General features: G+C 34.7%; 1 protein-coding gene across 1 annotated transcript in view; it reads right to left on the bottom strand.

Annotated features, from left to right (window-relative positions):
* The window catches only part of Tsg101 (tumor susceptibility 101), a 52,172-nt gene that overhangs the window by 14,905 nt on the left and 19,480 nt on the right, over window positions 1-17,787 (bottom strand). The window contains exons 5-7 of the mRNA XM_015477686.2: window positions 16,582-16,708; window positions 12,558-12,624; window positions 7,334-7,425 (exon numbers count right to left, since the gene is read on the bottom strand). Coding sequence (XP_015333172.1) covers window positions 7,334-7,425; window positions 12,558-12,624; window positions 16,582-16,708 — 286 coding nt within the window. The remainder of the gene's footprint in view (window positions 1-7,333; window positions 7,426-12,557; window positions 12,625-16,581; window positions 16,709-17,787) is intronic.

Raw genomic sequence — 17,787 nt, forward strand, 5'->3', positions numbered from 1 at the left:
TTACTATGTGTGGTGGGAACTTGGAAAGCCTGATGTTATCTGGCTGTCAGTAAAAAAGTCAAGAGGTGGACCTGGGCAAGATTCTCTGGAAACTTCTCTGGGATTACAATAAAACTGGAGGGCAGGAAGGGTGTGGGTCCTCTGAGAATATCCACTTATTCCCTTCAAAGTGTCCTCCCCTTTTTTTTCCTATCCCTTCTAATAAACTCATGCTTGCTTCTCTGAGTGACATGTCTAAAATCTTTCTGACTTCATGCTAGTAGTATTTGAGAGCTTAAAAAAAACTTTAAGCTTACTTACTAAGCATTATGAAACATGAATGTAAGTTAAAACACATGCTCTCAAATCACAGGGGAAGGAGACAGGAAAGTGGATTCAGAGATGATTAGAAATCAAACATGACTGTCTTAATACTATGATGGCCAAAGCTTACATTGGTTATAACTATTATCAGTTAACAACTTCACCAAAAACATCCTGAAATAAGCCCTTGCAAGGTAAATGAATTTATCAGAAGAATAAAAACATCCAAGTGGGATATGGGACCAATGACAAGACAAACCTTTTCCAGTGTCAAACAGAAATTATTAAAAGATAGCATATGTGTCAAGGAAAAAAGGTTTCCAAATTAAAGATTTATGTAGTTGTTTGTATTGAAAATGCCACAGAATTGTTTATAAAAATATAAGCCCCCTTTTTTAAAAAAATGTTTTAGGGAGTAATTTTTATTTATTTTAATAGTTTTATTTTGTTTATTTTTATGTGGTGCTGAGGATCGAACCCAAGTCCTCGAACGTGCTAGGCGAGCACTCTACTGCTGGTAGAGCTTGGTAGGCGAGCGCTCTACCGCTGAGCCACAATCCCAGCCCTATAAGCCTCCTTTTAAAAAGCATCTTTTTAAAAAATTTTTAACTTTATAGTGAGGATTAAACCAATGATGCTTTACCACTGAGCGATATCCCCAGTCATTTTTAGTTTTTTATTTTAAAACAGTCTCACTGAATTGTCTAGGCTGGCCTAAAACATGCCATCCTCCTGCCTCAGCCTCTTGAGTCTCTGGTCTGTGCCCCCATGCCTGGCTTTGATAGCATCTTTTAAAATAAATTACAAGCTTTACCACATATACATAAGCAGTCTTTCATTTGGAAATGGAATTACACTGGAACAAAGAAAAATTAATGTTACAAATCCCAGAGGCACATGTATCCCTTCATGGATTTAAAATACTATCCCTCAAAATGTGAATTAGCTGCATGATTCCTTTTAAGCACTAGAATCCAAACAGCAAATTCAAAGTATCCAAACATTTATAGTGTCAAAATAATATATCAAGTTATAGACCAAAAGCCCCTGATTTTCCCTTCTAACTCCAACCCCAATTCCCCTAGTTATCTCAAGAGTTTCCAAAACATTAAGTGAATCAAGATTGAACACATCTGTACCACACTCTGATAACAGGACTCTGAGATGAAATAAAACTGAAGATTATGGCACAAGGGAATCATGGCTGATATTATATCATCTGATGAACATCATAAAGGAGTCAGTTAGCCCAATGACTTTTCTTCATATGTATATTCATATCATGTGGAGGTTTCACCAAGTGGCACTATACTTTTTTTTCTGGGTACCATACTGGATCATGCTAGACTAATATTTTTTCCATTTTTTTGTGGACTCAGGAGTTTTTAACCACTGAACCACATCCCCAACCCTTTTTAATATTTTATTTAGAGACAGGGCCTCACTGAGTTGCTTTAGGCTGGTTTAGAACTCGCAATCCTCCTGTCTCAGCCTCCCGAGCAGCTGGGATAGAGGAAAAGTCTTCAATATTTGCTTGATAAACTTTAAATCTTTCTTAATATGGTTTATAATATCCAGTATGTTCACCATTTCCAGTTCATTTCTACCCAGGTATACAACTAGCACATCAAGATCTAGCAGGCAGTGCTATGTATGAATCAAGGTAGAAGTTAATTGACCCTACTTTATGCTACTTTTCCCTATCCAGTGGAGTTTGGCATCCTCTGTGGGAATGGCCAGCTGGGGACCAAAGCTTCTAGAGTGCCCATTTTTTAGCTTTGAAAACATACAAATGACCACATATCCATGACTGCTTCTGTTTTCTTCTGGCATCTTCTACTGAGAGAATATAAATAAATATTAATGTTGTTTCCTAAACAACCTGATAGTGGACTAGCAGTTTTAAATTTTTAAAATCAGAGTTCAAATTCTCTAGTTTTGGCAATGCTAACCTGGTTATGTGCCCACTTCTAATAAAAATGTATCACTCTTAAAACACATATGGCTGGACGTGGTGGCACACTCCTAGTAACTTGGGAGGCTGAGGCAGAAGGATCGTGAGTTCAAGGCCAGCCTAAGGAAAGAAACTGAATAAGTATTACACAGAGGGGCTGGGGATGTGGCTCAAGCAGTAGCGCGCTCGTCCAGCATGCGTGCGGCCCAGGTTCGATCCTCAGCACCACATACAAACAAAGATGTTGTGTCCGCCGATAACTAGAAAATAAATATTAAAAAAATTCTCTCTCTCTCTCTAAAATAAATATATATATATATATATATATATATATATATATATATATTAAAAGAAAGAAAAAAAAGTATTACACAGAANCCTCCCCTCCCCTCCCCTCTTCTCTCTCTACCCCCTCTACTGTCATTCATTTCTCCCCCTTGTATTATTATCTAAAAAGAATTTTAAAAAAGACTTAAAAAAATAAACATATGCTATTAGTCTAGGGAAACAGCAATTTAAAATTTGAAGTCTAAATATTTTTAAGTTTTAGCTGGGCACAATGGCACAACCTGTAATCCCAGTGACTCAGGAGGCTAAGGCAGGAGGATCACAAGTTCAAAGACAGCCTGGACAACAAAGTGAGACCCTGTTTCAAAAAAATAAAAAAGTGTTGGGCAAACTAGGGAACCAGCCTAGGTATCCATCAATGGATGAATAGATAAAGAAAATGTGATATACATACACAACAGAGCCATAAAAAAAATGAAATTATGTCATTTTCAGGAAAATGGATGGAACTTGATTATTATAAGTTAACTCATGGTTGTATGTGGAAGCTAGAGATGAAAAAGAAAAAAAAGACTAGGGCAGTGTATGGGGAGCCTCATGAAAATCAAAGAGATCAGTAGAAGCAGAGAAAACGGACCAGGAGCAGGGAAGAGGGAAGGGAAAGGGGAAATTTTGGGGAATGTTATAGGCTGAATTATACTGTCATATCGTGTACATGTATTAATATGTAACAAGAAGTCTATTATATACAACTATAACACACCAATTTACAAACTAAATTAAGTATACTAAAAAGTAAAAACATAAGGGGCTTGAGATGTAGCTCAGGGGTAAAGTGGCCCTAGGTTTAATCCCCAGTACCATAAGGAAAAAAAAAAGAGAGAGAAAAAAATTTAAGTTTTATCCTCAGATATCCAGAAAAGTTTACCTTTCTTCTGATGTCTTTGTTGGTAAATAATGCCTACAAAGGACAAGAATTTTAAGGAAAATTGTACACATTCCACTTCTTTTCCCAATGATTTTCTAGTGGAAAAGATTTCAGATAATAATTTGCAAAGACAGATTTCAAAAAGCATACCTGGTCTTACAATGACTTCTGGGAAGAATTTAATTTACAGATCACAGCTTCCCTTTCTCCTCTACATAATATAAATAAATTTATTAAAATGTCACTACACTTGCATAGACAATATTTACAATAGATTTTTCCTTTTCTTTTTGTGGTGTTGGGAATCAAACACACGGTCTCATGCGTGCTAAGCAAGCACTTTACCTATGAGCCATCTCTCTAACTCCAAGGTGTTTTTATTATTCAACAGCTACTTTTACTGCTTAGTCAATGCTCTTGGTGAGCTCCATCTTCATGAAGAAATGGTTTTAAGTTAGGCTGGTCAGGAAGCTATCTGGCAAACAAAAAAAACCTATAAAATGGGACAACAAAACAAATTTTCATTTTCTTTTAAATGTTATTCAAAACCAAGCTGAAAGGAGTCAGAGTTGTTTTAAGTCTCAAGTTCTGCAACCATTTTCATTCTTCTTTATCATGCTCTCATAAGAGGATGCCATGAATACAATCTCTATTAACTTCACGTTTCTTTATTTTCTTTTTAAATTTTTTGTGGTGCTGCAGATCAAACCTAGGTTTTGCAAATGCTAGGCAAATGCTCTACCATTGAGCTACACTTCCTCACCCTATTTCATTTTTAAACAGTCCTTTTACTTCTCTAATTGCTGAAGATAGCTGAACTAACACAGAGCTGCATCAAAAGATGTAATTTAATTATTGGTATCTTCAATCAGGTATTTTATATCATTAAATCAAAACCTATAGAGCAAAAGTGCCAAGTTTCAAAGAGAATAAGGAAAATTAATCATACTCATGCTTTTTCATGGCCTCAATGACAGAATAATTGCACAAATCCTGACCACTGATATACTTAGAAAATACTATTCGTGAATATTAATATTCAAATGATACTCTTGTTTCTGCTTCCCTTTATTACAATTTTAAGGTTCAGCAGCATTCAACAGATTGAAAAAAAAAACACAAGTACGTAAGTAACAAAGTGTAAAAAAAGATTTACATTAAAGAATATCCTATGCCCTTCAATAGACGAATGGATAAAAAAAATGTGGCATTTATACACAATGGAGTATTAATCTGCATTAAAAAATGACAAAATCATAGAATTTGCAGGGAAATGGATGGCATTAGAGCAGATTATGCTAAGTGAAGCTAGCCAATCCCTAAAAAACAAATGCCAAATGTCTTCTTTGATATAAGGAGAGTAACTAAGAACAGAGTAGGGACGAAGAGCATGAGAAGAAGATTAACATTAAACAGGGATGAGAGGTGGGAGGGAAAGGGAGAGAGAAGGGAAATTGCATGGAAATGGAAGGAGACCCTCAGGGTTATACAAAAGTACATACAAGAGGAAGTGAGGGGAAAGGGGAAAATAATACAAGGGGGAGAAATGAATGACAGTAGAGGGGGTAGAGAGAGAAGAGGGGAGGGGAGGGGAGGGGAGGGGGGATAGTAGAGGATAGGAAAGGCAGCAGAATACAACAGACACTAGTATGGCAATATGTAAATCAATGGATGTGTAACTGATGTGATTCTGCAATCTGTATACGGGGTAAAAATGGGAGTTCATAACCCACTTGAAAAAAAAAGTGTGAAAATGTGATATATGTGTGAAATATGATATATCAAGAACTATGTAATGTTTTGAACAACCAACAATAAAAAAATTAAAAAAAAAATATCCTAGATTATCATAAAATGATAATTTGCTTCTAGCCTAAAATAGCACTCTTTTTAAAAAATGTGATATTAGTTGATGTGGTTGTCTGTTCTAAAAATCATACACGTGGTCTCACTTTAAATATACTCTTTTCCACGTAAGCCCATTTTGGATATATGGAAATCATCTAAGCTATAACACTGAAATGAGAGCATACAAAAGATCTTTATAAGTTCAGCATCTCTACAGATCAAAAGAATCATACACCATTGAGAATTAGGGTGACAAATTTTACAATTCCTGTTTTTGTTTTTATTAAGTTTGAGATAGGGTCTTGCTAAGTTAGGCTGGGCTTAAATTTGTAATCCTCCTGCTTTAGCCTCCCAAGTCACTGGGATTACAGTCATGCATCACCACAGCTGGCACACAAATCCTGAATTATTTATTATGTGTGAACTAAATCAGAGAGCTTACCAAGATTTAGTGTGCTTTGCTTATTAGGGACTGATGAACAATCATTCATTTAGGTTTCTTATTCAAATTATTATATTATAAAAAAGAGTAAGGATGAACACATTTTAACATAGCAAAACCACAGAAGAACCCAATAACTAGAGTGTATCAATGACAAAAGTAGTGGAAATAAACCATGTTTGGAGAAGGAGGGGCATATACATCAGATCTCAGGATGGCTACAAGTTATCAGAATATATAACAGAAAAGCAAATTTCACAGGATACTCTATATTTGGGTACTCAGAAAAATATTTTAGCAGTGTTGAGAGACTGGAAGGTGGTAGTGGTGGTAGCAGATTGGTGAGGGTAGGGTCCAGCTGATCATGCAAAGGAAATAGGCATTAAACAAATCCTACAATAGGAGAATAACGGGAAGAGGTGAGGTAACAGAAGTAATGGAATAAGATCACATAGGGCCTTCAAGGCCTCAGAATCTTGGATTGAGCTCTGAGTGAAACAGAGAAGGTTTTGAGTAGAAGAGTGACATAATTCATTCACCTTTTAATAGGATCACTCTGTATGCTGTGTTAAAAACACAGCAGTATAGGGGACCAATTATCAAACCAGAGAAATCTTGTAGGAGGCTTTTGAAGTAATTCAAAAGAGAGATAATGGTGACAAATCAGTATTGCATATGAGACTCTAGAACATTTTGAAAACAACAGATTTCTAGATGAGGAATCAAGGATGACTCTAAGTTAGAATACAGGATAGACATCATTGGAGATGGGAAAGCTGTATAAAAATACTTGAGAATTCAGTTTCCCTATATTGAACTTGAGATGTCCACTAAGCACCCAAGTGGAGATACTGAGAAGGCAGTTGGATAGAAAAATCTGGAGTTCAAGATGAAAGCTAGAAACATAAACCTGGGAAATGCAAGCACAGAAATGGAATTTAATGCTATGAGACTTGCGGAAATCAGGAGACTGAGGACAGAGAGTACCAAGGACTAAGCTGTGGGGCATGGGAGAGAAGGCATATGTGGTGGGACAGGTAGGCACACATAGGTATGGCAGTATGTAGAAGTTCTCTTATTGCTTTATTTTTCTCAGTTGAAGAAAACATTTCAGGCAACTCTAATATGTAACTCACATACACAAACAAAACAAAACTTAAAAAAAAACCCAAAACAAAACACAAAACTACTATTCTTAGTTGACCCACTTATATTAACTACTCATGGTTTTTATTTGTCCTAAAAATGTGCATCTTTTATATATAATCAGGCCAGAAAAAACCTAAGTAACCTGCAAGTAGTTCAACACACAAAAGTTTCACCAATGAAAACATGGCAAATAGAAAAATATGATGAGAATTAATTAGATCTATTTTTTTATGTTTGGTAAAGATTCATTTATATAATGATTAATCACTTACTTCAATTTTTAGATAACAGGACACTGACCACAAGTTTTTTCCTCTAAGAAACGAAGAGTATTATAAAATTTATAGGTAAAAAAGAAATGCACTTATTGTAGTAGGAGACCTTGACTTTCTTATGTGGAGAAGTATTAAAAAGTACTTACCAACTGTGGTCACAGGAGGCTGGGAAGGGTACTGGGCACTTGTTGTGGCAGGGTAAGGACCACCAGGTGGGTAAGGACAGCCTGGGTAACCACTAAAGGGGGGGAAAACCCATCACATGTTAATATTATTCATTATTTCTAAAAAACTCTATTCCAAAACTTAAATTGAAATATCAAAATATCAACTAATGAATTTACAGTTTTAGAGCTAAAGGTATTTATTCAAGTAACATTTTATGGAAATGCCATTAATGACACTGGATTTAAAGCAAATGATCAATACTCTAGGTTCGGTCTGATTATCTGAAGGTCACCTTCACAGCAGCAGAAAACAACTACAGTATTTCTAAGGGCAAAAATCCAATAGTAACAGAAATAACAAATCTTTTACAAGAGAAACTTCTGTTCTGATCTCCTCATCTATAAGGAAATGCTAGTATTTTATTTTTGCTTGGGACTTATCAGTAACCTTTACAAATAATCAATATGAAAATACTCTTTAAATAGCATTTAAAATATTTCTTCTTAATCTATGGGTAGTTTGTGTCACTCAAGTAATCATATCAAAGTCAGAAAGAACTTTGCTTAGAGGTATTTTCCTTCAAACACCTAACCTATCTGTAAATATCATTTAGTAATATTCCTGACATGCTCACCTTTCTCTATTGAACATGAAACATCATTTCTATGTAACTTTAGAATAATGGTCTTAAATTACATTCTGGAAGATCACTTGAATATAAGAAGACTCCTAACACTCAAATATTTGAAAACATTTCCCCTTCAGTCTTCTCTTCATTAAGTTAAATATTCTTAATTCCTTCAACAGAATATAATACTCAGATCGAATGGTTTTCCTCTGAATGTGCATTGTGAGTTTTTCCCTTGTAATATAAAAAAAAAGTATAACAGAATGATTAGCAACCTGTTAGTTGGACAACAATCTTGATTATCCTATTTTAGCTACAAGGTCTGTAACATTTGCAATTCTAATCAAGCCCTCAGTAAGTCCATTAAAATTTCTGATTAAATTAAAGATCTAGCCCAGAGCTCATTCAGAATTCATGGCCAATTATCTTTTTTCTGTGCAGTGTTTCAAAGATGGCATCTATATTATCAGCTCACCTTTTATAACCTGTCTACAATAAAAGTTTTATATAGGTTTGCTGAAGATTCCGTGTGGTCATAATTTTTTTTACCAGTATAAAAGCAAAATCAAAATGGAAAAAAAATTAAGCATTTTTAATCCTGGTGGATGAATGTTGAAGGCTACTGAATAGTACTTTTGTTTCTAGTCTTGTTAGAAACTCAGGATATAAAGGAAATAATGTCATTCCTACTGAAATTACTAAGTCTACTTTTTTAAAAACTGGGATAAACTATTCTTTTTTTCTGGAGTTCCTTTAATTTTGCATACTTTTTAATATTATCTGTAATCATATTACTGAATTTCAGCAATTAGGTATAAAATTCTCCTAGGCCTACAGATACTCATTTTGGAGAATTCCTGGCTCTTAGTTTGCTCAACTTCCAATACCTCCATGGTATTCTCCCTGTTCACGGCTAATATGCTTTTTTAAGTTAAAACACAATTGAGAAGTACTATTTTCTGTCTTTGTAGATTACTAAACATACCCTGGTTTCTCTTCAAACTGTACACATCTTTTTTTGCATTTTACTAAAGCTTTCTGTAGATTAAAAAATTTTCCCTTGAAGCAAATCTTTTTCAAAAATTTTAAGAGCCCTTTTCTGACTTAAGGGTTTTTGAAAAGAATTTTCCAACTCTCTCATATTCCTTTTTCTTTACCCTTCAATTTTTAAAAATATATTCAAGTACTACTTGTAAGTATTTATTGTAGGAACTAAGTATAAATCATGACTTCCTCAAAAATGCTAATAACCAAACTGAGGCAAGTTCCCTGTTAGACGATGCAAGTAGAAAGGAAATAACAAATGCTACCTAAAAGTTTAGATGACATACAGTTGAAAATCAATACCAGCTAGGGGAGATCAGGGAAAGTTTGGGCAGACCTGGAATACCTATGAAAGTTGCACCTTTATTCTCTTTTAACTCTCCTACTTGTAATCCTTTATTCTTCAGTCCTGGGGTGTCTCCTTATTTTTTCCTGTAATATATTTTGATTTTTACACCGTTTTTTGCCTTTTACACGACTGTGCTAGACTTGATAATTAGTAAGTTCCTCCCAGTTATAAATTGTTATGACTCCTTGCTGCTCCCTCCATCTCTAAATTTTTAATTTTCTTCTATAAGGTTATCTGCATAAACCAGTTCTTCTATCTATGAAGCCATCACTAAGCTCCTACCTCTAAACCAGATGCGACCTCTCCTACAGAGCTGTTTCTTTAGCAAAGAACTTACCATTTTCTAGCTTTTCTAATATCAGGAACTATTTTTTAATAACTGTTAATAAATATGCCAAAACTAGAACAAGAAGATTTTTATTTTTTGGCAGCATTGGGGATTAAACTTGGGCTCTACCACTAAACTACATTCCCAGCCCTTTTTATTCATTGAGACAGTGTCTTCCTTAATTGCTGAGGCTGGCCTCCAATGTGTGATCCTCTTATCTCAGGTTCCTGAATACCTGAGATTTCAGGCCTTGCCACCAACCATGTCCAGCAAATCACTCTTGATATATCTTTTAGTTTCCTTGTTTGTACACATGCTGCCGGTCATAAATAAAACTTTAAAAAAATCTTGATGACAGGTGAACCTAACTACTATGTTGGGTTCTAATAATAAAAAATAAAAATAAAAATCTTGAGCTTTAAAAGGAACCTTAAAGATCATCTAATCTAACTTTTTTAAAAAATTTGTTCTTTTTAGTTATGCATGACAGTAGAATGTATTTTGACATATCATACACACATGGGAGTATAATTTCCCATTCTTGTAGTTGTAAATGATGTGGGGTTACACTGGTCATGTATTCATATATGAACATAGGAAAGTTATATCTGATTCATTCTACTGTCTTTCCCATTCCCCTTCCCCTCTTTTCCCTCATCCCAATCTGGTGAACCTACCACTCCCTCAAAAAGAACATTTGGTCTTCGGATTTTTGGTATTGGCTTATTTTACTTAGCATGATAGCCTCCAGTTCTACCCATTTACTGGCAAATGTCATAATTTCATTCTTCTTTATGGTTGAGTAATATTCCATTGTGTATATGTACCACTAGTCCAACTTTCTATAACAACAAAAGGCTCTTACATTCACCATTTTAAGATAAAGTGTCTTGGGGCTGGGAATGTGGTTCTAGTGGAGTGCTTGCTTGGCATGTATAAGGCCCTGGGTTGGATCCCCAGCACCTTAAAAACAAAATAAGACAAAAACAAAAAAATTTTCCAGAGTCTTGAGTCACTGATTTATTAATTCTCCTTCAAAATAAAAGTATAAGACAAAGGTTCTGAAGTTCTTCTGCCAAGACTTTTCATATGCAGAAAGATAGAGGTGGCAATTAAAAGTTAACCGTAACAACTCATTAACATATTATGTTTTGAGATTAAAGGTCACATGGGAGGGCGTAAAGCATTAAATCTTTGAAAATAAATCTCAAAAAGGAATTTCTTACAAATAAACTCAAATAACAAGTAAGATCGACATTTTTGCCAATATTTTCGGTTTCATCTACAAGTTTATTTTAAATGACTTTATTGTTCAGAAGTCCATTTCCTATTGCACTGTAAACAACTAACTGTTCCCTCTAGATCCAATGTTCCTTTTTTATTACCAGCTATGAATATAAAGGCTTATGACTTCAAGGCTCAGGACTATTTCTTCAACTCAATCAGAAAATTTATGGGGGGGCTTGAGAAATCTAAAACTTATACATAAAGAAATCATTCTATTTTGTTCCTGACAACATTATTTTAGTTTCTGCTTACGTATGTAAAGTGACAAAATACTTACAACCTTATAAAGCTGATCCCTGAAATCAGGAAAGGCCCAGAAACGATATGTTTGCTAAATTCAACTTTCAAGATCCTGGATGTTATATGCGTACATACATATATTTATGTATGACAGGTGTTTAGGAAATCTGGTTTCGTTTATCTGTGAAGGTTACGAGTTGGTTATGTAAAGCTAAGAAGAGTTGCAGTTTAAAATTTCTTATTCTTCAGAGTAAACTAGAAATGTCATCTAGGCACCAGTAAATGACAGTCATGCATTTTAAATTACAAAGACCACCTTTGTATTTGTAGATTATCACTGGAATAAACACATTTAAAACATATTAATAATTACTCTTTGAATTTCTTTATTATTATTCACAGACTGATTTCATTATTAATTTTCATGTTATTACAAATGAATAGTAAAGGTTGATAATACAGGTAGACTATCATCTAAATTCATATGAATTATTAATAGATTCCCTGTAATTTATAGAAAAAAATTTAAAGGGTATTAAAATATTTTTATCAGCTGGGTACAGTGGTATGCCTATAATTTGCAGTTACTTGGGAGGCTCAGACAAGAAGTTTGAGGCCAACCTAAGAAATTTAGCAAGACCTGTCTTAAAACAAAATAAGGGGTGGAGGATGTAGCTAAGGGGCACAGGGCTTTGCAGAGCATGTGTGAGGCCCTGGGTTCAAAGCCTTCTGCTGAAAAAAACATTTTTTTGTTGTTGTTGTTGTTCCCTGAATTCTTTATAACTACATTACTCCATTAACATTTTGACTATAGGCTGGGAGCCGTGGCACATGCCTGTAATCCCAGTGGCTCTGAAGGCTGAGGCAGGAGGATCACGAGTTCAAAGCCAGCCTCAGCAACTTAGCGAGGCTCTAAGCAACTCAGTGAGACCCTGTCTCTAAATAAAATACAAAAAAAGAGCTGGGGATGTTGCTCAGTGGTTAAGTGCCCGGGTACCAAAAAAACAAAAAAAAAACAATTATCTACATTAAACATATAAAGTTCCTAAAAGGGAAGTAGCTAAAATTTCAAGGTCCAAAACCAATTGAGATCAATGTCATTAACCATCCTACCCTTTTCTTCTCTGAAAATAAGATGGAGCTGTGTTTTCCTGAACTGGAAAACTCCTTTCAATATGTATCATAAAATTCTGCCAATAAAACAATTTTTAGCTTAGACTGAATTGCAACTAAATGTATTTTAATGCTCTAGTTAGTGACCATTATTTTGATTTTAAGTCCAACAGAATTTTTAACACAATTTTTCAAAAGATAATTTTTCATTACCTAGGATTGGGAGGGTATCCAGATGGGTATGCAGAGATTCCACTTGGCATGCCTGGCATGTAGGAGGCTAAAAAACAATTTTTAACATTGTAAAATAATATGCACAGCCCTGAATATGGATACAATTTAAAAAGACAGACATCAGTGTTAAACCACAGCAAAATTTCATACAGTTACAAAATCCAAATTTCAAATTCAAAATAGAACAAATATCTGGTTCACATTAGTTCAAGCAGTAAAAATTTTGAAGTCACTTAATTCTTAAATCATTAAACATGAGTGAGAACACTCATGAAAACCCCAACAAAAACAATGTTGTAAAGAGGTCAACTTGGTCAGCTCTGTAAGTTCTCAAGGAGTCTATAAAGTAAGAGGTGGTTTGATTTACACTTTAGAAGAATGTAATTTCTGGCCTCATTTGGTCCAAGATCAGTTTCTTAGAAAGTGAGCTCTTTATTGTATCTAAGAAATCTTTGACATTTCTTTTACAATTATGTTGACCAATTCACACAGCTGATTTTGTTGGATTGCTTGAGAACTTAAAACTTTAAAGTACAATGAGGAGTATCATAAAAAACAACAACAACAACAACAAAACTTACATTCTGTTCATCCAAACTGGTTAAAAACAAAACAAAAGCTTGGAAATAATAGGAAAAAAATTAAAATCCAGCAATCTTAAAAGAATGCTTTACACATTCTTTAAAGAGAGCACTAACAGCACAGAACTAAGGTCAATGATATCAACAAGCTAAGCAATGCAGAGGAAGAAAAAGAGAAGATGATTTTGGCCCTAACTGGAAATGACTTGTTCTTAGAATCAATGTTTCCTCAGTGAAACTTTTTCTTTGATGACAATGACAAATCAGTCTTTAAGTCAATAAATAAATATTTTAGTGCCTTCTATTTTATAGGTACTGGGGATCTGAAGGAGAGGGAAGAGAAGGTTGAAAGAAAGAAACCCTGGCCTCAAGCTAGGGATACTGCTAGATTCCACAAGAGTTTTTTACTTTCCCAGGCATAAAGCACAGCTGACCTTTGTAAACATCTTTTTGAGAAGATGAGGCTACTACCAAGCAGCAGCAACACATGCAATTACTACCCAACTCCCATGTCAGTTTCTTTTTTTTTTTTTTAAGACATCGGTGGGCCTTTATTTTGTTCACTTATTTATATGAGGTGCTGAGAATTGAACCCAGTGCCTTGCACATGCTAGGCAAGCACTCTACCACTGAGCCACAACCCCAGCTCCCTCTTTCTCTCTTTAACATACAAACCATATTCCATAAGTGTAAGCAATTTCCTCATAATTATAAGCAATGTTTCTTTTCTGAATTTATATGAGATAACTCTAAGAATTAAATGAAAATACTGGGCTAAGAATGTAGCTCAATGGTAGAGTGCTTGCCTAGCCTGTACAAGGCCCTGGATTCAATCCCCAGTACTACCAAAAAAAGTTATATGAAATATTTAGCTATAACTCATAATCACTACTAATAAATGTGGATTACTATTCTCAAAAAAAAAGAGGTTAGATTGTAACACTTTTTTGCTTTTAAAGATACATGGTATTGATATATTAATACCATGACATTGGTAGATCTTGAACTCCTGGGCCCAAGCAATTCTTCTGCCTCAGTCTCCTGAACAGCTGGGACTACAAGCAGGGAACACCAGGCCTGAGTAAAACACCTCTACACAGAAACTTTCCCAGGCACCACGCATGCCATAGCCATGGAGTCATGAGGGACCCCAATCTCAGACACTGGTCTCCCAATCACTGTCACCATTCTCCATATAATACATTAAAAAACAACCTTAGAAGTTATCCTAAAATAAAAATTTTCTCAGTAATGATAACAATAAAAAAGTACATAATTTCTCAACCATAATGGATGTTTATGTATCTAGCCACACTGCTTGGATATTCCTTATAGTATGTGTGTGTGAGGCGGATGGAATTCAGAATTTAATTTCTTCTTTTTTGTACCAGGGATTGAATCCAGGGGTGCTTTATTGCTGAACTATATCCTTAGTCCATTGTATTTTGAGATAGTGTCTCCCTAAGCTGCTTAGGGACTTGCTAAACTGCTGAGACTGGCCTCAAACTTGCGATCTTCCTAGCTGGGCCTCCCGAGTCACTGGGATTACTGGTATGTGCCATGATGCCTAGCACAGACCTTTACTTATTTATTTTGATACTGGGGATTTAACCCACAAGTGCTTAACCACTGAACTACACTCCCACTCATTTTTATTTTGAGACAGGGTCTTGTTAAGTTGCTATGGTCTCACTAAATTGCTGAGGCTGCCTTTGAAATTGTGCTCCTACTGCCTCAGCCATGGCACCTGGTCAACCTTTATTTCTTTATAGTTATATCTAATACCAATACTTGTCTAAATGGGTAAACATATTAAACTGGACCCAATAGTCTAGGCACAGTGGTGCACACCTGTAATCCCAGCATCTTCGGAGGCTGAGGCAGAAGGATTTTGAGTTCAAAGCCAGCCTCAGCAACAGTGAGGAGGTAAGCAACTCAGTGAGACACTGTCTCTCTAGAGTGTTTAATGTAACTTATAATGAGTACAAAATTAAACTGCAGTAGTGACCATAATAGAGCGGTCCCTTTCTAGACTATTATACTTCCAATGTCAATGTGAAACTGAAAAAACTTTAGAAAGAATAATGTCACTTGGGAAACTACCTAGATTTCTGAAAAGGTTATCTTTGTATTAAGTGATAAACTGTCAATGTTATTTGGGCAAATAAATAAGAGTAATGAGATAAGAAAATATTTGCTATTTCAAACTCAAATGATCAAAATATTTTCCACTCTAGGGCACTAAAGTTAACAGGATTTAGTAAGAGGAAAACAAAATTTCTCACCCCAAAGTATCACTACTAGCTTTAAAAAAAAAAAAAAAACGCTAATCCTAAAACCAAGTTTATTTTGGGAAGGAAGGGAAGGAAAAAGAAATGGGGCTCTATAGTTCTTTGTTAAAAACAGTTTATTTTAAGATACTGTAAATGAGGGCTGGGGTTGTGGCTCAGTGGCAGAGTGCTTGCCTAACATGTGAAGCACTGGGTTTGATTCTCAGCACCGTATATAAATGAATAAAAAAAAGTGCATCAACAACTAAATAAATAAAAGATACTATAGATGATACTAATTTTCTGTCCATAAGTTGTGTTGTAACAACAACAAAAGTTCTTTGCTAGATTCCTGTTCTGCTTTGTAAGGCAATATGCTCTTCAAGAAAGAATGGATTAGAAAAGACAATGATTTTCAGCAGAAGAAAACTGAAAGCTCACATAATTGTCTTAAAAGAAATCAATCTGGTTCATTATACTCTTAAATACTTTCATAAAAAAAAAATCAGTTTAGAACACAATGAAATCAATATAGATTTAGTAAAGTCAAAACAAATAAGTACAACCAACTCCCAGTTATTCAGGGTGATCTTTAAGTATCAGTAAGAAAATTTTTAAAAAACCCAGATAATAGGGAAAATATATACCAATTAGGGAATACCCTTCCACACAAGGTTAAATCATGAATTGGCTGTACTAATGAGAAGAAAGCTGAGAGCTAGATATCCAATTGTGTATACCCAGAATAGCTGATTGTGAATGATTTAGTTGACTTTATAGTAAATTCTTATCTGCAACACTGACCCCTAGAATGTTGACTACCTTTCAAGTTATATCTGCTTCCAAACTGATCAAATAAAGCTATTCTGTGGCATGCATAATTTTAAAAATTTAGCTCTATTCCAGCATTTTCTCCTCCATTTTGGAATCCAGCACACCCATACTTAGATTTCTACCCACAAATGGAAGCCCAAATGCCAGTCTTTGGTAGGAATCGGTACATGCAGATGTGGGGCCTCAGAATATCTCCCAAAACTCCACTAACTTGACAGGCTAAAAAAAAGTAAAGTGAATATATTAAATTTCTTAAGTAAGACTTTTTACAAGGCTTTTTTTTGGCTTTGTTTTAAATCAAAGCTCAAGTCTACTTACTATTTGGTGGCCCTGTTGCTTGGTATGGTGGATAGGATGCTGAAATAGTAGGACGAGAGAAGACTGGTGGTTCATCTCCAAATACCACAATCATAACCTGAATAAGCCCCAACAAGTCTGACTGTGGCTAAAAGAGGAAAACAAATTCATGTCAATTATAAAGTTGCTTTTTGGCAAAAAGCTAAAGTTTGGTCATTTCACATCAGTTTTCAATTCAGTTTGACAGTTTTATTTGTAGATTTCCAATCAAAAATATTCCATTTCTTAGTTTATTTTAACAATGTTAGGTGGTTTTTAAATATTATTTCTATATTCATGGCAAGGTTCTTGCTTCAAGTCTATAAAAGCAGTATATTGCAAAATTCATATAGTATTGTTCTTCACCTGACGACACGGAGCTTATCAAAACTTATTGTCAATGGAAGATTCAAGCATATTGGAACAAATTCAGGAATGGATATAAACAATGGCCACAATATTATTTAAGGTCTTTAAAAGACAGCAATGATGAGGGGCTGGGAATGTGGCTCAAGCGGTAGCGCGCTCGCCTGGCATGCATGCGGCCCGGGTTCGATCCTCAGCACCACATACAAACAAAGATGTGTCCGCCAAAAAACTAAAAAATAATTATTAAAATTCTCTCTCTCTCTCTCTCTCTCTCTTAAAAAAAAAAAAAAGACAGCAATGATACCTTGGAAATATGTGTTCTTAAAAATGATTTTTTAGGGGCTGGGGCTTATGGCACTGGGTTCGATTCCCAGCACCGCATATAATAAATAAATTAAAGGTCTGTCAACAACTAAAAAGAATTTAAAATAAAGATAAAAATTATTTTTATTAAAGGCAGTATTATGAACTCTGAATTCATAGGTACTTTAGTTTAGAAATTGCTGTATTGTAAAGAAGATAAAAATTGTTAAAGGACCTCTCCTTCCTATAACAGGGACAGTACTTGTTTTTCAATAAATGTTGCTAAAATTTTCTCTCATATATTTATTGATAACTGATTTAAGGCAAACTATGTTAGACAAAGGTGTTCAACTGGCTTTTTAATAGTTCTATTTTTACTCCATAACCTATCTTGTGTATATCTTATCTCAAGTACTTTTTCCATGAACTCATCAGTTTTTGATGGTTTAATCATCTCAATCAGCTAACCTCCTTCATATATATATATATATATATTTTTTTTTTTTTTTTTTTTTT

Source organism: Marmota marmota, unplaced genomic scaffold (genome assembly GCF_001458135.2).
Source record: "Marmota marmota marmota unplaced genomic scaffold, marMar, whole genome shotgun sequence".
Lineage (NCBI taxonomy): Eukaryota > Metazoa > Chordata > Mammalia > Rodentia > Sciuridae > Marmota > Marmota marmota.